Source organism: Muntiacus reevesi, chromosome 4, assembly GCF_963930625.1.
Source record: "Muntiacus reevesi chromosome 4, mMunRee1.1, whole genome shotgun sequence".
NCBI classification, from domain to species: Eukaryota; Metazoa; Chordata; class Mammalia; order Artiodactyla; family Cervidae; genus Muntiacus; species Muntiacus reevesi.
The window spans coordinates 167,750,818-167,772,827 of NC_089252.1; the positions used below are offsets into that span (position 1 = coordinate 167,750,818).

The 22,010-nt window shown below is 34.8% G+C and overlaps 1 protein-coding gene across 3 annotated transcripts in view; it reads right to left on the reverse strand.

The window, feature by feature from the left end:
* Positions 1-13,888: 13,888 nt before the first annotated feature.
* The window catches only part of SLC16A7 (solute carrier family 16 member 7), a 178,930-nt gene continuing 170,808 nt past the window's right edge, over positions 13,889-22,010 (reverse strand). For all 3 annotated transcript variants that reach the window (XM_065934734.1, XM_065934736.1, XM_065934737.1), the window contains exons 5-6: positions 18,993-19,808; positions 13,889-14,863 (exon numbers count right to left, since the gene is read on the reverse strand). In XM_065934734.1, coding sequence (XP_065790806.1) covers positions 14,592-14,863; positions 18,993-19,808 — 1,088 coding nt within the window. In that variant the 3' untranslated portion in view covers positions 13,889-14,591. The remainder of the gene's footprint in view (positions 14,864-18,992; positions 19,809-22,010) is intronic.

The following is a 22,010-nucleotide window of genomic DNA, read 5'->3' on the forward strand; positions in this document are numbered from 1 at the left end:
ACTTCAGGTAATGAGCATATTTCATCTTTGAGTGCCTTTCATATATGTCAAGAAAGTTGATACAATAATGATGATGATGATTTTAATTTGAACTTCATGAGCTATCATTTATTGCAATTAAAACAAATTAGAAATGAAAAAAATATAATCAATACAAACATAGTTACTAGAAGTCATCAACTTTCTTGAATACATAGTAGCCGTTATTGGTTTTGTCTACCCAGCATCTTCTTTTCAGTACAGTATCTCAAATTTCCTCTGGAAAACATACTCCACTCACACTCAGGCAAAAAAGTTGAGAAGACTGCATTTGAAATTTAACCTGGTCAAATAAAGTCTTAAATAGCCTTATACACAGAGAATGGTTGAAAGATGAGCATATGACCCAGATTTATGCAATCCAAGGGAAGCCCAGAGCTTAGAAAGGAGCCACTAGAAAGAGATGCTCCATATTTTAAAAACTGGCTGAAATTAATCTATGTATTTATGGTCAACTGATCTTTGACAAGATTGCCAAGAACATACAATGTGGAAAAAAATAGTCTCTACAATAAATGGTGTTGGGAAAACTGAATATCCACATGCAGAAGAAAGACACTGGACACACATCTTACACCGCACATAAAAATCAATGCAAAATAGGTTAGACTTATATGTGAGGCCTGAATCCATAAAATTCCTAGAAGAAAACATATGGAAAAATCCTCTTGACTTTGATGTGAACAATGGTTTTTTTGGATATGACACCAAAAGCAAAGGCAACAAAAGCAAAAATAGACAAGTGGATTTTGCACTAGACTAAAAACCTTCTGCATAGCAAAGGACGCTGAGTGGGAGGAAATATTTGCAAACCATACATCTGATACAGAGCTAATATCAGATTAGCTGAACAGCAACCCAAGAGGAAAAACAAAAAGTTAACCCAATTAAAAAACGGGCTAAGAATCTGAATAGATATTTCTTAAAAGAAGACAAACCAGTGATCAACAGGTATATAAAAAAGGGCTCGTTAATTGTCGTGGAAATGCAAATCAAAATCACAATGACCCTTCACCTCATATCTGTTAGGAGGGCTGTTGCCCAAAAGACAAAAGAAAATAAGTGCTGATAAGGTTGTGGGCAAAAAGATACTTTGAATTCTGTTGGTGGGCCTGTCAATTGATAGAACCATTATGAACAACAGCATGCAGATTCTTCAAAAAATTACAAAGAAAACTGCCATCTGATCCACCAATCCCACTTTTATGTATATATCCAGAGGAAGTGAAATCAGTGTCTCAGAGAGATACCTGTATCATCATGTTCATTTCAGCATATTCACAAAACCAAAACATGGAAACAACCCAAATACGCTTGGACAGATAAATGGATAGAGAAAAGTGGTATACATACTATGAAACATTATTCAGCAGTGAGAAAGAAGGAAATCCTGCCAATTGTGGCAGCATAAATGAAACTGGAAGACATTATCCTGAATGAAATAAGGAAGAAACAGAAAGACAAATACTGCTTGAACTAAGCTATATGTGAAATATAAAAAACTCGTAGAAATGGAGACTAGAATGCTATTTGACAGGGCCTGCGGAATGGGAAAAAATGGGGGATTTTAGTAAAAGAGTGCACAGTTTCAGTTTTGAGCGTTGAATAATTTCTGGATGTCTACTGTGTAGCAGGGTGAATATTGGTAAAAATACCATGTTGTATACTTTAACTTTTCTGAGTTGATCTGAAGTGTTCTCATCATAAAATATAACTACGTGAGCCAGTGCATATATTTATTAGCTTGACTGTAGCTCCTCTGTCCATGGAAATTCTCCAGGCAAGAACACTGGAGTGGGTTGCATTACCCTCCTCCAGGGGATCTTCCCAACCAGGGATAGAACCCAGGTCTCCCACGTGGCAGGTGGATTCCTTACCATCTCAGCCACCAGGGAAGCCCAAGAATACTGCAGTGGGTAGCCTATCCCTTCTCTAGGGGACCGTCCTGACCCAGAAATCAAACAAGGATCTTGTGCATTTCAGGCAGATTGTTTACCAGCTGAGCTACCAGGGAAGCCCAATCATTTCATAACATATACCAAAACATTATATGGTAGGCCTTAACTATATACTTTCTTTTTTTAATCAAGTATATATCAAGACTGAGAAAAAAAAAGTCAGAGTCTAGAAATAGTGATTTAACAAAGGACTAAAACCAGAGACGGTTTTACCCAAGAGACAAAGGTTTGTGAAAAATTTGACCTCAGTATCTGTGCTAAGGAGTGAGCGAGTAGGAGTTTGTTAAGAAGAGTAAGGGACAGTTGATGTGAGCAAACATCACAGATGTTCCTATGGCTTCTTATAGCCATTCTATACATTATCTAGAAGAAATTTAAGTTTCTGGCATGTTTATTTACTTTTTTCCTATTTCAAACGCAAGATTATTTTTCTTAGTGTATTGACAATTTTATTGAGAATAGAATGGATGGAATTAGATGAGTATATTCAAGCCTACATCTGAGTTGAAGTCTAATAAATAATTAAGTTTTATAGTAAATGTCAGTAACTGAAAAACATTTACTAGACCTTATAAGTAGTAATTCACCAGGTGAAGGAAGGAGAAAAAAATACAGACTTATGAAATAGCATAAGGCAGACAAATCGGCAGATTTATGAAAATAAAAGAGACCCATTTGACTGTATTTTAGTAATTGTAAAAGAATTTACCAAGAAATAAGTCTGGAAAGGTAAGTGGTGGTAGAATAATGAGGATTTTAATATCATGCTCAGGACTTTAATCTTTTTCCTTCACAAAATGGAGAGTTCATTGAATATTGGTGAGAATGACCATAATTTGATAGAAATCTAGCTAGAATGTGAACAAATATGAGGGGAAACGGATTGGAGGACTAGAGACATTGGCAAAAATGGATTAGGAAATTAGATACTAAAAATAAGACTGGTAAACACCTATGTGGGCTTCCCAGGTGGCCCAGTGGATAAAGAATTCACCTGAAATGCAGGAGACTCAGGAGATGCAGGTTCGATCCCTGGGTTGGGAAGATCCGCTGGAGGAGGGCATGGCAACCCACTCCAGTGTTCTTGCCTGGAGAATCCGGTGGACAGAGGAGCCTGGTGGGCTGCAGTCTATAGACTGAAGGGACTGAGCACCCAGCCATGCAAAGAGTACGTAAATGGAAGAGACCACAGGTCAGGGAGATGGAATTGATAGAACGCTACTTGCAGGTTTCTTCTACAGTTGCATTATTTTTTTTATTTCTGTCTTCTATCTTGATGAAAAATGACTATTTTTAAAAATGTTATTTTCCCACATTGTACAAGTCAAAATCATCTGACGAATAAGTCTCTAAAATCAACCCCTCGTCCCTTCTCTCATCTCATCTACTGCATCTCCCCTTCATTCTCTTGACTCCAGCGAGGCTGAACATTTTGCCCTTTCTTGAATTTGTCACACAGGGTCCTGGCTCAGACCTTTCGCGCTCACTGTTGCCTTCCCGTGGGATGTTCCTTATTCAGAAATCTGCATGTCTCCTTCCTTCACCTCCTCTGGTTTTTATGCAAATACCACCTTATCTACATTTTCCTGGAAGGGAAGCAGAGCAGAGAGTATTTTTACAGCAGTGAAACTACTCTATATGATTTTATGAAAGTGGATATATGTCATTATAAATGTGCCCAAACCTATAGAATGTACAACACCTAGTCTGAACCCTGATGCAAACTATGGGTTTTGGGTATTGATGACACATCAGTGTAGGCTCATTAGTTGTAACAAATGTCCCACTCTGAGAGGTGGGTATTGATCATGAGAAATTTTTACCCTGGTGGGACAGGGCATATATTGAGAAATCTCTGTGCCTTCTATTCCGTTTTGCTGTGAACTTAATACTGCTGTAAAAAAATAGCCTATTAAAGAAAAAGTTAAAGGAGGAAGAGTAGGCTGGGATGAAACCTCCACCACAGAGGTAATGTTCTCTTCTTGAACAAATGTGTCTCCTCTGAGTAAATCTAGTGAACTGTCTACACATAAAAACAACAGACATTCATTTCAGCCCTTACGAATGGCTCACATTTTGACTGTGCCTGTTTCCACTGACATTAATCAGTCATGTACATTCAGAGAAAAGAAGTGCCCTAATAATTGAGAAGATGATGTGGGAAATTATGTTTCGATTAGCATAGTTTAGCATAGCATTTAATAGTCCTTTAAAAAAGAGCAGTGCAGATTTCATTTCAAAGTTTAACATAAACATTTATTCATCATTTTAATTTAATAAGCAATGCAATGCAGGCTTTTTCTTACATATTATATAAATATATATGCATATACCTTCTAAGAAATAGCATAGACTGAAATAAAAATTAGTGAGCAGTAAGAAATAAATAATTAAAATACAATAATAATAGAGTACACAGGAACATATTCAGTGCAACATTGCATAATTCAGACAAAAAAGATGCAATTTTTTTTGCACTCCTCCTCCTGCAACTCCCCCCAAAAAGGAAGAAATAAAGCTCAAGCAGACAGGGGCATTTATAATCAAGGTAAATATTGGAAAATAAGTAGCACCTTTTATTAATGATTGTCAATGTCTATTTCCAGGAAGTCTGCCTTGAGCATTTCTGATTTTGTAAAGAAAATAAAACTAGCTACTATGTACCATGAAGTTTAGCTGTTGCATATTTCAACATTTGCATAGAATGTTTACTCATAAAATAAAGATAAATCTTCACAACGGAGTTTCAATTTTAAGATATGGAAAATGCTGCATGTTTGTTTTCCCAATCTTTAAAAACTAGCCAGAAAATTCCTTTGGTGTATATTGAGTTTTTTAAAATTAGCCAGAAATTTTCTAATACATATTCAGCTGGCATCATAGAATACTGTACTATTCATTCAATAATCTGGGTCCATCAACTCATTTCAATTAAAGAATTATTTTGTGCCTGGTACCTTGCTAGGCATTAAATTTGTTATTATAACTAAGATAATATCCTTGTCCACAACGAGCTCACAGTCTAGTAGGAAAGATATAAACTTGAAAATATATCCAAAACTGTAGGCAAAATATGTGCTCCCACAGAGTAATTCAATACCTAGTTCTAAGTTAGTTATACAGTGAAACTTAGAAACCACAATAGGGATTTCTCTAAAATATCTGTCCATATGATATCATAGCATAAATGAAAGGCAGTAGATGATTCAGTAGTCAAACAAGCTTGCTTAAAAATGAAGCTGGAACATATTGAACTAAGTATACTTTTAAAATGATCAATAATATAATATATTCCTGATTTAAATAAATCATTGCAAAGAATTAGACATGACTCAGCAACTAAACAACAGCAACTACAACACTGTGTAGATTAAAAACAAAATACATAGTTGTATGAAAATTCCAAGCTCTTCCATTTTTGGTTAATTTTTTCCCACGTTTTATTTGCACAGTTCAGTACTACATATACAAAAATTACAGACATAAAATATATATTCCAAGGTCAAATCAGTCACTTTAAGTACATTCATCTGTAAAAAGGCAGAAAGAAGAGGGTTCTACCTTTAAACATTGACAGGCATTTACATTAATTATATTTTATTGATTTTTTTAAAGAAAATCAAGTGTACAGTCATGATTCCAGTCATATAGAAACAACTGGCTGGATTGCCTTTGGTGTCAAGCAAAGCTATCTTTCTCCTTAATTCACTAAAACAGTAATTATAGTTGATAGACCATAGGACAGTATGATAGTGGTCTTGAGGATGCCTACAGAAGCAACTACATTTAAATTTTATCACTTAAAAATCATAAAAATACAGCCTAAAGTATAATTTATATTAAAAAAAATAATTCTATAGATTAACCCCTAAATCCAATCCCTGAAGAATTCTTGCAAAATTTAGCTAGATGAAGCTATTGCCAAGAAATGCCTTTGTCTGTCTTATTAGAAACGTCATTAGGTATAACTTTCATCCCAGTAATCTTACTTTTAATATTTGCCCAAAGGTAATAATGGGATAAGAAAAAACATGGGTTTAAGAAATATAAGTAGCAAATAGAATGTTTTCAAAAATTCTTTTAAAATGGGGAATTATTCATTCTCAGAAATATAAATCAACATGCTAGTTTAAAATATTTGGAGGAATGTGCTTTTACATAAAAAGCTTGAAATCAAATGTAAAGTTTAGCAAATATCTGAAAAGATCTTGCTCTTCCATCTTCAACAAAGGAATTTCTATGCCTAATACATTAGTAATGTGTGACATCATTTTTATCATTACAAAGAAAGGATCTTATATTACGCTGATATACTCACTGTAGCTGCAGACACCACAGCCCACTCCAACACAATGACAATGAACACTAGTATCTGGATATCAGGTTAGCTGTATCTAATCAAACAGATCCAAACATGTCACTGACTATGATGTCAGTTTAGTTGAATCCAACCACGCACATCCAAACATGTCACAGATACAGCAAATGTATTTAAGGCTTTGTTTATGAGAAATTTTATTGTGACACATCAGTTTATCAAAACTTTTATTGAAGTATGTTCTTAGAGTAAATATTCTTAATGAAATAAGCAAACAAATACTGAGAGTACTGTTTTTACACTTTGAGTGAATTTCGAATAGCAACCACTCTTTCCCTTCACCAGGGATTTTTTATTTACAAGTCCTTTTTTGTTTTTTTCTGGAGTGAAATCAAAAGGGAAAAGTCTAGAAATATCTAGATAAGAAGAGGCTGCAAGTAGATGGTACCTCTAAAAATAAAATAAACTCTAGTCTTATTGTTGCCAGACACCTGTTGTATACTTTAGTATTGTTTAAATAGGTGAAATGAGCATTTAAAAGGCAAGAATTTTTTAGATAGATGTTATTCTATTAATTTCATTAGCTCATCTTCAGATTCTTAGATCAACAAATACTGCTGGGATGCTCCTTCTCCTCAAAGTTATATACAGTAGCAAAAATGTCTCACAAATTAGTAATTTAACAATTTTATGTTGTACACTCTATGCTCTGGCACCATACTTTGAGAAAACAAGTAAGCGAATGATGCTTCTAAAACAAACCATGAATATAAGCAAAATAAAAAGAATTAATGGAACATTGACACATGGATTCTATAAACAAGTTATGGTGAGTATTATTTTAATGACTCACATATTTCTGTAACAATAGGTATTGTGCAAAATCATTCATCCTAGAATTCATTATGTCCAATTCACTTAGACTTATCTGCTATGGGAATCAGCAAATACTTTTCAAATTAAATTTATAAACATCATTTTGCAAAGTATGGTTCAATTAGGAGAAATGTATTCATTTTGGAAATAAAGAACTTATCAAGCAAGGTTAGAATATGTGTTTCCATGAAAATATATGTTCAGCCTACAAAATCCACCATTACAAATAGGGTGACTAATGGAGAAAAAAAGTGAATTAGAAGTTAAAAGACCTGGTTTTATTTCCAAATCTGCATTTACTCAGAGGACAAATATACATTTAGGCAAAGACCTTATCTGTTCTAGTCTTATTCTGTCAAAATGCAAATACCTAACAAACCTAACTTTAATATATCAAAATCAAAATACAGCAAAAATCAAAACATAATTGCATCTAATGCTTAGAAAATAAACACTATAATTTACATGCTCTTTCTCACCAAATCCAGAAATTTCATGCTCTAGTTAGAAATAGAAAGCATGTGGCAGAAAAATAAAGTCCATTAAATAATACATCAGAAACTTGTACTTAAATGAACAAATTATATAAACTGAGTCTAATTTTAAAACACTTTTTAGATCATATAAAATAACAACTAAAAACTCAAAATAAGACTCTTAGTCATGAGAACATGTTTCAAAATTTCACCCTGAAATTCATATGGGATAAGAATCCCACTCTTTTGTTCATCTGAACAGAATCTTTTACTGATATATATATACACACATATATGCATATGTATATGTATCACATATATATGATATATACATATATATATATGATAGATATACATATATAAGTATATGTCTTAGTATAATGTTGAATACCAATGTTTTCACACAGAGCTGACTAGCTTATTTTGCCATATTTGAATTTAAAACAATGAAACAAAACTTTTCTTTTTTTTTTACCATGTGAAGAAAAGTATTTGCTGAAATGGTAATGAATTTGGGATCACAGACTACACTGCCTACTGAAATACTCCTAAATTTTACTCATCTTATTAACAAGTACACATAAAGACTGAAAAACGGGAAGGTCATACAAGTAGGGTAAGTATAACTAAACCCACCAAAGAAACAAAAACGCTATATTAAAAATGCCCATAATCAGATAAAAATGCTAGAGAATGTGGCCTAGAAATCATGAAAATTAATGAAAGAACAATAATTTTTAAAAATTATTTTAAAAAATCATCATAGGAAAAAAAGGGGGGAAGGTACACAGCACGGGATTGGGAGAAATATTTGGTCTAAAATTTTTTTCATGTGCTCCACTAAAGAATTATTTTCGCAATACTCCTTTTCCTCTTAAGGTAGAGACCTAAAATTGTGATTCCAATGGCTATAAGAATTCTTTCATGAACTGCACATATGTGAGATAGAATGAAGGCAAAGAATAAGACGAAGACAGACAAGATCATAGGACCTCACGAAGCATTCAGACCCAAACTCTACAATTTGATAACAATGAAGAGAAAATCAGGACTAGGAAGAAGGATGTGAACTCAGAAAATTATTCATTTGAAAAAAATCATCAATAAAGATAGTTTATGATTTTGATTATATATGCATTATAATTAATTACTAATAATTGAGCTTTTCAGGTTTTAAGTGCATTTCTCAAACATGAGATTATGGACTTGAGAAATATGTGGAAATCAAAACCTAAAATCAAGTAAAATTGATATATTATCATCTCAATTTTTATCTCAATGATTTTGATGCTCTTTGGCATTGTGAATTGTCATGGCGAGAGTCTAGTTGTTTTGAGGTACCCACGAGCCTACAGGGTGACATATATCGATGCTGTGTTGTGATGGTAAGCTTTGTTTCTCAAAACTTCAGGCACTTTAAGAAAGTTAGAAGCATCCAGAATAGTAAATGTCAAGGACCGGATGATCTATTTTTCTAGATTCTTAAAAGTCATGTTTAATGATATATTTATCATGTATAAGGAAGTTTCATAGCAACAAAATACCTTCCGCATCCAGGAAACCTGAAGACTACGCTCACATGAGTTCCCTTATTGGTGAAGATGACGGGTTTTAGCCACAAGTATCACTGCTGACTTCAGGAATACAGTCATTCCTGCAAACCAAGTAAGACCAGATGTAGCATGAGTGACTGTGAAAGATGTAAGACATTAGAAATGCAACATGTGAACCAAGAGTCAGACACAATTTAGCGACTAAATGACGACCGTCTGTAACAGAGCTAAAGAGAATATTCTACGGATGCCAAAGGTTTAGAAGAAGAAGACAAAAGTAATGGCATTTGTTCTCTCTTTAGAAGGAAGGGACAGAAAGGAGAACAATACAGATGTTCAGGAAAACTTCACGAATCAGTTACGGTGTAGGGGCAGTTGCATTAAGTGGTGTAAATAAATGTAATTCTGTGTAGATGAACCAAATCTATGGATCTCATAAGCTTTTCACAAATTGTTGTTAGCTTAGGACAATCTTGGACTTTCCTGGTGTCTCAGATGGTAAAGAATCTGCCTGCAATGCTGGAGACCTGGGTTCCTGGGTTGGGAAGATCCCCTGGCGAAGGGAATGGTTACCCACTCCAGTATTCTGGCCTGGAGAATTCCATGGACGGAGGAGCCTGGTGGGCCGCAGTCCATGGGGTTGCAAAGAGTCAGACACAACTGAGAGACTTTCATTACTACGATAATCTTATAAGTGAGAATCACGTATAAGAATCACTTATAATTCTGAACGTAGTGTTTCATAGTAAGTAATTTTATTTTTGAGTCATAATAAATAGCAACTAATATGGGAATTACTTATCCATAAAGAAAATAGCATTTTTCTTCTAAACCTAACCTCAGGGAAAATGCATTATACCTGAGTACTATAAATGTTTCATTATTTTTTCCAAAAAAAGTCACATTGAAGCAATTATGGCTATTATATAATCATTACCAGTGTTTGAGATAATTTGCATTGGGTAGAAAAGTAGGCAACTTGAAACCATATATTCAGGTCATGGCAAATGCAGTCTTTAATAAACACTAATTAAATCATAGTCTCATTGGTTTACCATATAGTGTTTAATCTTTTTCTATCTACATTTTCTACATTTATCTACTTCTGTATCTATAGCTACTATGGGCAGGCAGTGTGGCAGGGAACACCCTAGGGACTCTTTCTGCTTTTATGTGAACCTGAGTTTTAGTTCTGGTTCAGTCACATACTCCTTTTTAACTTCAGGTAATTTGTTGAGCTTCTTGGTACGTCTCTTTTTGTTTTGTTTCACTCATCTATTATTTCAGGACAATACCTATGATTTGATTTGAATACTAAAAGGTTTTAATAGGAATAATGCAGGAAATATAAATAAATATCTGTTCCCTTTCCACTTTACATTCTTTTCCCCTATTAATTTGAACCTAAATTATTACAATTATTTATAGCAAGAGCTTGCAACACTGTATATGTAAGGGTGTTTTTAAAAAGATATTTTTGGATAGAAAATAAGTTTCAATTAACTTTTAAGTAACTCTCTACATTTTATAACATCAATGTAAAAACTTACGTTTACATCATAGATCTTACGATCTTTTTAGTACATATCCTAAACTATCATGTACAGCCAGAGATGGATGAGTAAAAATACCTAAATTTTTAAAGTGCACATTCAAATATACCAAACCAAATTACTTTATGTATTTTCTAGTGTCTAGGGGAGACTCCGGAGAAGGCAATGGCACCCCACTCCAGTCCTCTTGCCTGGAAAATCCCATGGACGGAGGAGCCTGGTGGGCTGCAGTCCATGGGGTCGCACATGACTGAGCGACTTCACTGTCACTTTCACTTTCAGGCATTGGAGAAGGAAATGGCAACCCACTCCAGGGTTCTTGCCTGGAGGATCCCAGGGACGGGGGAGCCTGGTGGGCTGCCGTCCATGGGGTCGCACAGGGTCGGACACGACTGAAGCGACTTAGCATCAGCAGCAGCAGGGGAGACTCCATGAAAGAAGGTGATTACAATTTGGTATTAACACTTCCCTGGTAGGCTCAGTGGTAAGGAATCTGCCTGCAGTGCAGGACACCTGGGTTCAATCCTGGGTGGGGAAGATCCCCTGGAGAAGGGAACTGGCTACCCACTCCACTATTCTTGCCTGGAGAATTCCATGGACAGGAGCCTAACAAATTACAGTCCATGGGGTGGCAGAGTCCGACTTGACTGTGCAACTAACATATTAATACTAACGAAGAGAAATTTATGAGCCAAGTCAATTCACACTGAGAAAATATCGTGTCTTCCAATGTGAGGCGCACTAGAGCCTGACCCACTGTTTCTTAAATATGTGTTTATTGGCTCCACAAAAAGTCAGAAAAGAGGATGGGCATGTGTCAAGAGATGTCTATACCCCGTATTCCATTCACAAATTAATGAAGACTTATTTAAGATTAAACAGTGAGTAATACTGGGCGTCTTAATCTAGCCAGCGGTCATGAATTATTTTGGTAACCAGGTTTGTGATAACCTTCTTTCTGCACAATTCCATAATAGGAAAATGGACTAAAAGGGATTGTAATGGTTTCTGACTTTGTTTTGTGATAGCTTGAACATCTAAAACCTGTCATTCCCTCAGGGAAGAAGTGTGTTCTGCACTAATCACGCATTGCTGAAGACACAGAAGTCAGCTATATTTCCCGCTCTATAATCATAAATGTTCTAGGTTGGTATTCTCTTCTCTATCTCTGAAAGATTCTGTTCAAGCAGCAAAAATTCTAACAAGTTTAACTGATTTGAGAGAGTAAACAACTGGAAACATTTATTTTACCTTGGAGCAATTCTGAATCCTGAGTGTGTTTATATCACTGTTCAAGTGTGTTCTAATTTTCAACATTTATGGATGAGAATTAAGCTGATGCATGCTTGTAACTTCGTGCAGTATGATGGCAGGCATGACTGTAAACCTCACATTATGTGCTTTGAATGTGCAATTTCAATTTCCTTTCTTTTGTTTTTTTTTTTTTAACAATTTAATGTAATCAATCGATGTTAGAAATGAAATTTAAAAAGATGATCAAAATGCAATAGAACAAATAAAAATTGGTTTTTTTCTTGACAAAAAACTCATCAGCCAGTAAATAAACCTCCTTCCATGGAGAAAACCACTGGAATGCACCCACTGGCAGGTGATAAATTAGGCCTTTAAGACCCCATGATCACTACTTGCACCAAGGATCTATCTGTATTAATTTAAATATGTATCTTCAGAGAATTCAAGGCATTTTCTGGAAACGTTTAAGACTGGAAAGCTACTGCACAATTTATGATGTCACATTTCTTATGACTAGTCAGAGTTGAATACAAACATACTAATAATATGAAACAGCTCATTCAGGATTCAAGATTGAATGAAGCTAAATTAAAAACAACTATATACTGTCACAATTTCCCTGATTTATTTACCTATGGTATTGGCACATATTGTTTCAGTTAATATTTTAAAAATACAAATACCCTTTCCATGAGGAAAAGCGCATGTGAAATGAAATATGGAATTGTATACAGCTTGATAAACACAAGCTACATGCTCAAACAGTGCCTAAAGTTTACAAATCAAATCCCTAGTGTTAATTATCACAGAAGCTTGGTATCTAAGCACAATCTTAAAGGAAATAAGAATACTTATTTGCTTATTCATCTGCCTCTACTGCAACGGTAAGAAGAAAGAATGACAAAATCCTTTTGACTTCTTAAGAATGACATTCAATAATCAAAGGTTCAATGTTTTTTTATTAATCATGATCTTAAACTTCAGATTTATAAAGGTGAATGTTTATACTTTTATACCTAATGCATGCATTGTTTCTTGTTTAAAAGTACTTTACCACTCAAAATGGTATTTATTAGATCTGAACTCACAGATCTATCATATTCAAGAGCAGTTCAGTCCCAGATGTTTTCACATAGTTATGAAAATGAGAAACTGCTAAATTAACTTGGGTTCCCATATTTCAAGCTTCTTTCTATCAAGTTATAAACTAAATCTCCACTTCAAAAGTGTATATAAAGTCATACACAACCTCCAGGTCTAGAAGCCTTTTTTAAGTGTCCTGGTTTAGTTATGTTTACAGGCAGCTGGAAGTCTAGTTAGTAGAGGGTGGCATTTCTAGTGCTTCCTTTCCTATAATATGAGACATTTTTGGTGTCTGAGAGAAAAGCCTGTTTGGATTTGTTTTTTGCTTTTTGCATGTAGGGGAATGGAGGGAAATGAGAGAGCATGGAGGGCTCATTGTGAGTACCTTCCACTCTTAGCTTTATTCAGATGGAATAATCATAATCGTAACCCTCTTATCACACTATGTGTTGGGAAAAATGAAATGTCTGCCTGTTTGTCAGCCTGTCAACCAGGATTTCAGTTGAGTTCCACTTTGGTGTCTTAGTAAGACAGCTAGTCTGGGCTAAGTTTGGTTAAAAGAAGTTTCTATTTATTACTTTCTGGATTTCCCAAATCAAAAGATATGGCTCATTGCTAGGAATCATTTAAGTTTTTAATTTGATTTACTTAGTAAATTCTGATTATTTGAGGGTTCTATTCACTAGCACCAGGTACTGATGGCCCCCCTCAAAGAAATCATGTGCATGCATGGATCAAATCGGACAGGGCTCAGAAATAATTATTTAAAAAATAGAGATTTTACTTTTTTTCAAATTTATTTCATATATGCAATTGCTTTTGTTTTACAGCAGTTAATTACATTTTCAAACTGAGACCCCCCCTCATTTTCACCCATGTTCTTATCTCTATCATCCACTTTATAAGGTACTATGCAGATATAATGCATTTTTTTTTCTCCATGGATTTAAAAAAATATATACAAAGATAATATTCTTTTTAAACTTGTCTTTTTTCTCCAGATACCTTGTCTGTTCATTCTTAAGTATATGAAAGTTGGTGTGTGTGAGGATATTTAGGAAAAAAAAATAATTTCCTTCAATTCCATTTCACACTTTAATATTGAATAAAAAATGAAATGTGGATAGGGTATTCTTATAGGATTAAACATACTCTTTCTAACTACTTAAACCAGCATTTTGGAATTCAGATCTCTATAACCAAGACTAGAAGTCACCAGGAGACTTTAAAATCATTCAACCACCACAACCAGACTCATGTATGGACACAAACCCAAGGCATGAATTCTTTATATGCATAATCTCAAATTTTAACTACCCAAATAAGTTTTTAAAGACAAACATTTAAAATTTGTTGTTAAGGAAAATCTCATCTCCATCCTTAACTATGACTCTTCATTTCAACTAAAAATCTTCCAATATGTTGAAAAAAAAATACTCCTAAGAAAGTCATGAATACTGAAATCAGAGATATGATTCTTGTTAAATATTCGTTTCTCTTTCTGAGGGATTAACCTCTGTTCCTTTCCACGTTTCAGTTTCGCCACTTTTGATATTAACATTGGGACTCTGAGATGTCTTCAAGGGTTCAGTTTCTTGAGATTCCTTGGTATGTATATTCTTCTTCTTTTCCCTTGCAAGCAATCTGTAGTTGATAGCATTACCAATGAGCAGCCACACGCTGGCTAGGACCACAATAGCTCCACAGGCCAAATACATGTATTTATATTGTCCAGTTTCATCCACCAATTTACCTAAGAGACAAAGAATGTTTTTTAAGACAGCATAATAAATCAGCCATAAAATGATAACAGTTGCAAATAAATTCATTCCACACTGTGTACCTATTTCTTATTTAATTAGTATTAAATACTAATTTAAATTAGTTAGTATTAAATACTAACTCTCATAAAGAAAAAAAAATCCTAGATTATGACTTTCACATATATATAGTAAAGGCATGTTAGAGGCACATACTACATTATTCTACCAGTATACGAAATTCATTGAAAGTTATTGCCTTCAATAAAAGTGTGCAACCAAGACAAATAGGTATATATGTATTTGTCTATATTTTTATAGATACATACATGTAAGATACATTTTAAACCCACATATGTAGAAACATATATACATATTTACAAATTAAACATATCTATGGATATATTTATGGCATATATATTGAGATTGCTTCATCCTTTCCACATTCTTTTCCATAAAGAGTACACATTACATTCTTTAGGGAAAATTCAAAGGCTTTGATGAGATTCCTAATGGGTCATAATATTTACTAAATGACTTCTCTATGCCTAGCACTAGGCTAAACACTTCTGTAATTTTGCATTTAATCCTTAAAAAAGTCACTATGACATATTTCGACCATAATTACATGGCAACTGTGGCAGAAACTAGGCTCTTACCAAAGTCTGTCTGCATCTTATATTCTTAACTACTCCGTAAAATGGCTTCACCAAACCTCCTGGCTAAGTGTCCTGTCACTTTTTGGACTAATCATAGTTTTTCACTTTATCTAAATCTAAATTATTAAGGCCAAACTAGTCAGGGAGAAAGTTTTTGCTTCATTTGATTACTGAGAACATTGAAAAACTAACCTGGTACCAAATAATTGGAAGGTTTATTGACTTTTAAACAAGCTTCAGTTTATATTGTTTATATTCAGTTTTGCCTCATGCTTATGCAAGCATCTAATTCTTAACAATAGTTATTATTGGCAAAATTTTGTAGGCACAAATCCAAATTATGCATATGAAAATATGCATATTCAAGGTGATTCTGAAACAGACCTATTTGTTTAGTCAGAGTTTCCAACATTCTGACTAGAATTTAGTTCAGTTCAGTTCAGTTCAGTCGTGTCCAACTCTTTGCGACTCCATGGACCGCAGCACGCTGGCCTTCCCAACTCCCAGAGCTTGCTCAAACTCATGTCCATCCAGTCAGTGATGCCATCCAACCATCTCATCCTCTGTCATCCCCTTCTCCTCCTGCCTTCAATCTGTCCCAGCATCAGTATCTTTTCCAATAAGTGAGTTCTTCTCATCAAGTGATCAAAGTATTGGAGCTTTAGCTTCAGCATCAGTCCTTCCAATGAATATTCAGGACTGATTTCCTTTATGATGCACTGGTTGCATCTCCTTGCAGTCCAAGGGACTCTCAAGAGTTTTCTCCAACACCATAGTTCAAAAGCATCAATTCTTTGGTGCTCAGCTTTCTTTATGGTCCAACTCTCACATCCCGTATAGGACTACTGTAAAAACCTTAGCTTTGACCATACAGACCTTTATTGGCAAAGTACTGTCTCTGCTATATAATATACTGTCTAGGTTTGTCATAGCTTTTCTTCCAAGGAGCAAGCATCTTTTCATTTCATGGCTGCATTCACCATCTGCAGTGATTTTGGAGCCCCCCCAAAAAATCTGTCACTGTTTCCATTGTTTCACCATCTATTTGCCATGAAGTGATAGAACTGGATGCCATGATTTTCGTTTTTTGAAATTTGAGTTTTAAGCCAGCTTTTTCATTCTCCTCTTTCACTTTCATTAAGAGGCTATTCAATTCCTCTTCACTTTCTGCCATAAGGGTGGTGTCATCTGCATATCTGAGGTTATTGATATTTCTCCCAGCAATCTTGATTCCAGCTTGTGCTAGAATCTAGTTAGTGGCTCAAACTAGCTAGAATCTAGTTAGTGGCTCAGCATTAAATTTAGTTATTTGTGAAACGTATATATTTCAACAAAGTTCCCTGTATTATTTAGATAAATGATAGGATGGTCTTATTTGAGTAAGTATGATATGTACATAAACAAAACCAAATTCTGTAGTTTAATTTTTCATTTGAACTTTAGTCAAATATTTCTATTCATGCAATGATTGGTACGCTCCTAAATACAGAAAATTAGGTCTTTTGTCCCATTAGAATTAGTATCACTTTGGACTGCCAAATAAACATACTTTCTAAATGTTCTGGTAATTTTTAGCATCATCAAGAAACTAGATATAATTTCGAGAATTAAAGTCTCTGCTCTTTCTGGATGTAGCAGTGGAAGCTCAAGTTGAAAGAAATAAAAATCACGCTCCCCCTGTTTTACTATTGTTCTACTATCACTGTTGTACTATCAAGGCTAGTAGCAGCAGCAGCAACTGATAGGAAGTAACTGTAGCAATAGCCATTCACTCAAAAGTATTTATTGGGCACCTACTATGCTGCAGACACTATGCTAGCAGTGATGGCACGCTCCAGAGAAGACAGTTTAAATATCAAGGAGTATCGGAGGCAAAAACAGGATGAAAATAATGGATATTATTTTATGGCTATATAATCTGATACCTTTAAAAATGAGCCCCAAATCAATTACTTCCACTGACACCACTGGGGCAGCAGTTTGGCAACATTAACACAATCAGCGCTCAGGGATACTGAAATTGATATAAATATTAAAACAGGTCTCAGTCACAGGTAGGAGTGGCAAATCAGATTCATCCATTTCCAGAGCACCCATCCACTGTGTCAACTGACCTCACTTGATACTTTTTCATCCCACTATGGCTGGTGAGATATAAGTTTCTCTGTCGATACTAAGATTTTATTGCTAATGAACAGACTTCTAAAACCCATTTGGTAAAATTAATTCTGTATGAAAAGATAGGCCAACTGTACTTGTTTTATAATAACATATACTGACCAAAATGAATAAGACCTACTGGCTTCATTCACTTTGAAAACTGTTTTGGTGTGACGTGGTATGTCTTTATCAAGAGATACACCACCCTAGGTATCTCCAGATGACAGCCCTGGTGGACAGGAAAAAGTCAACAACTATACCACTCATTCCTGACCAAGTGAAAAAGCAAAAGGCAAATGTCAGTGGTGCCTTAAGGGTAACAAATTAAACATGAATTTTCCCACTTTCAAAATGATTCCTTTATGTCATGTAGGAAGAGTTTAAACACTGACTTTATATACAAGAAAAAAATTCATGCTTGGCCTGGCAGTTCTTGTGACAATTAAGGGCAGGCCAAGAGGTCTAAGTAAATACCTACATTTAGCATTAATTAAAGCAATGCTATACAGCGATTATTAGAAAGGACAGGCCAACAAAAAGTATTTAATATTTATTACATGTAAGTCTAAGACTAAACGAAGTCTCCACTTCAAAAATAAATGTACACATGTGTCTTTACCCAGCCTCTTTACTAGATAATTTAGCAGAGATATTTTTTTTTTTAGCACAGATACTTTTATAGTCATCTCTGATAGTACTTTAGATCTTAAAATCTAAAATTAAGGTAACTTTATCTTTAGTTACAAATATGGGATATAAGTATCTGATCAAGAAAATGACTTTGAATGAACTTCTCTTCATTCTTGCATTCCTATTGATACATTCCAACCAGTGATATTATAAACGTATTCCTTCCTTAAGCATGTAACAAGTTCTATATTAATATAACCAGTATACTCCAATAGAAAAACAAATTTTAACCTTTCGAGAGCATTACTTTAAATTTTTGACTTATTTTAAAAAAACAAGAGAAATCTGTTTACCAACGATAAAGTGGTATTTTATTTTTATGATATATTTTTAACATTAAAAGTCGATATAGGTAAAAATCTGCAAATCATGCTAAGTATCAGTCTAATTTAAATTCTCAAGTTCATAATACCAGGCTATAAATGAAATTTTTGTCTAAAATAGACTATTTAGGAAATTAAAAATACACAATAAGGCTAAAATTAATACATCTACAGTCTTTTAGGGTATTAGTATCTATTATTACAAACCACATTTTACACTACAAAGAAAGTCTCAGCTAATGGATATTAATTTTATGCTATTTGCTTTCTTTGTTGATAAATATTCTTACCAGCAAGAGGAGGCCCAAGGAGGACAGGACAGCACTCCACAACTGTGACGAGTCCCACAGCACTGGAAAATCTTTGAGCACCAACAAGATCCATGAGAGTTTCAAAGAGGACACTGCTAACACTCCCAAATCCAAGGCCAAAAAATACAGCATACACCACCAGGCTTGTGTAGTCCTCAGCCAAGGGGCATAAGAGATGACAGATTCCAGTGAACATCACTGCAAAACTGAAGAAGTACTGGATTCGGGGTCGGATTAATTTGGAATTGGCAATAAGTCCTACAGAAGGTCTGGCAAACATATCAACAAAAGCCATAACAGAGAGCAAGAAAGCTGCAGAATACTCATCGATTCCTTTGTCTTTAGCATATGGAGCCAAGAATATAACGGGGGCGAAGAATCCCAGAAACATAATGACATTTCCAGATAAGTATATCAGAAATCCCCTATGCTTAAAAAGGGAGAAATCTAAATACTTATTAATTTTTTCCCAAATTGATAACTTTTTTGGTCTTTTTTCCATACTGGAATCAGTTTCTCTTACACCAACCTTATTTTTAGACTCAGTACTTGCTTTGGGTTCAACAGGTCTCATAAGGGCCCCAGCCACACAGCAGTTCAACAGCAAACCTCCCAAAATCATGAAGCTTCCCTTCCAGCCGTAAGTGTTAAAGAGGAACTGATTGAAAGGGGCCAAGGTGCTTAGGAAAACAGGACTTCCTGCCATTGCAAGCCCATTCGCTACGGGCCGCTTCTTGTAGAAGTATTTGCCCACGATGGTTAAGGCAGGTTGCAGGTTGAAGGCTAGACCTAAACCTAAAAAGAACAAAACAAAAGGAAGAAACAAACGCATTATGTCACTCACAAAAGAACTCACTTGTCAAAATGTACATTCAAGTGGAGGTGGCAGAATGAAAAGGCAACAGCCCACAGTAAATAAAAAATTTAAAAAATTACATATTGTCAATAAGATGGCACAAAAACAGAGGGTCTCATAACCAGACATCTGAGATGCATGACTGTTTCATAATCCTTTCCTTTTAAGACACAAAAATAAAACCAAGAGCTTCTAATGTTGCAACAATCAGAAAATAGGTTGAAATTGGAACACAGTTCATTGGTTCTTAGTTATAATCACTTAATTCCACAAATAAATTAATCTCTCTAATCTCTCTCATTATATACACATGCAGAGAATAGATATCTTCCTTGAGGGCAAGAGTGTGTTTAAAACATGAATACTTTATTTCCAGTACAGAATAGACTGAACAGATTAAAAAGGTTGTGGTTAATAAATAATCCTAGATCTCCTGTAGTTATTTCTTTCAAAGCTATGTAAATAATAAAAAAGAGTAATCAATTCATGCCATTAATTTCATGTTCTTCATTCCTCACATTCCACATTTCATGACTATAGAGGTGAATGTGTATTAACTAAAAAATAACTTTAAGCTGATTGTTTATATGGATCAAATGTTTCTGCCATCTAGGGACACCTTGACAGTGTTGAGTTTTGCTTTTGAGAAATGAATTACTTCTTATAGCTCATCAAGGTACTATTTGGCAACAGATATGAATGTTTGTTTAAAAAGTAAATACAAGTGATTTATACAAACTACCTCTCTTTCCCCTTTAGCCTATACATGATTCAACTGTTTTATAGATCTATAGAAGTAGGAATTCTTTGGCATTTACCAATTTATGCAAATTTGAGACAATATTGCAAATTGGTTAAGTATTTAGATTCCAGGGCACTGGGTTCTGAGTATAAATACTTAATGCAAACCTCTAATACAAATATTTGTATTTAATATTTGTAATAGTATTCAGATTGATTGTACTCTTTGCAGCCAAAGATGGAGAAGCTCTATATAGTCAGCATAAACAAGACCAGCAGCTGACTGTGGCTCAGAGCATGAACTGCTTATTGCCAAATTCAGACTTAAAATTGAAGAAAAGAAAACCACTAGACCATTCAGGTACAACCTAAATCAAATCCCTTATGATTATACAGTGGAAGCGACAAATAGACTTAAGGGACTAGATCTGATAGACAGAGAGCCTGATGAACTATGGATGAAGGTTCATGACATTGAATAGGAGGCAGGGATCAAGACCATCCCCAAGAAAAAGAAATGCAAAAAAGAAAAAAATGGCTGTCTGAGGAGGCCTTACAAATCGCTGTGCAAAGAAGAAAAGCAAAAAGCAAAGAAGAAAAGGAAAGATATACCCATGTCAATGCAGAGTTCCAAAGAATAGCAAGGAGACATAAGAAAGCCTTCCTCAGAGATCAATGCAAAGAAATAGAGGAAAACAATAGAATAGGAAAGACTAGAGATCTCTTCAAGACAGTTAGAGATACCAAGGAAACATTTCATTCAAAAATGGGCTCAATAAAGGACAGCTATGGCATGGACCTAACAGAAGCAGAAGATATTAAGAAGAGGTGGCAAGAATACACAGAACTGTACAAAAAAGATCTTCATGACCTAGATAATCACAATGGTGTGATCACTCACCTAGAGCCAGACACCATGGACTGTGAATTCAAGTGAGCCTTAGGAAGCATCACTACAAACAAAGCTAGTGGAGGTGATAGAATTCCAGTTGAGCTATTTCAAATCCTAAAAGATGATGCTGTGAAAGTGCTTCACTCAATATGTCAGCAAATTTGGAAAACTCAGCAGTGGCCACAGGACTGGAAAAGGTCAGTTTTCATTCCAATCCCAAAGAAAGGCAATCCCAAAGAATGTTCAAAATACCACACAAGTGCATTCATCTCATCTCACATGCTAGTAAAGTAATGCTCAAAATTCTCCAAGCCAGGCTTCAGCAATACGTGAACCGTGAACTTCCAGATGTTCAAGCTGGTTTTAGAAAAGACAGAGGAACCAAAGATCAAATTTCCAACATCCATTGGATCATAGAAAAAGCAAGAGAACTCCAGAAAAACATCTACTTCTGCTTTATTGACTATGCCAAAGCCTTTGACTGTGTGGATCACAATAAACTGTGGAA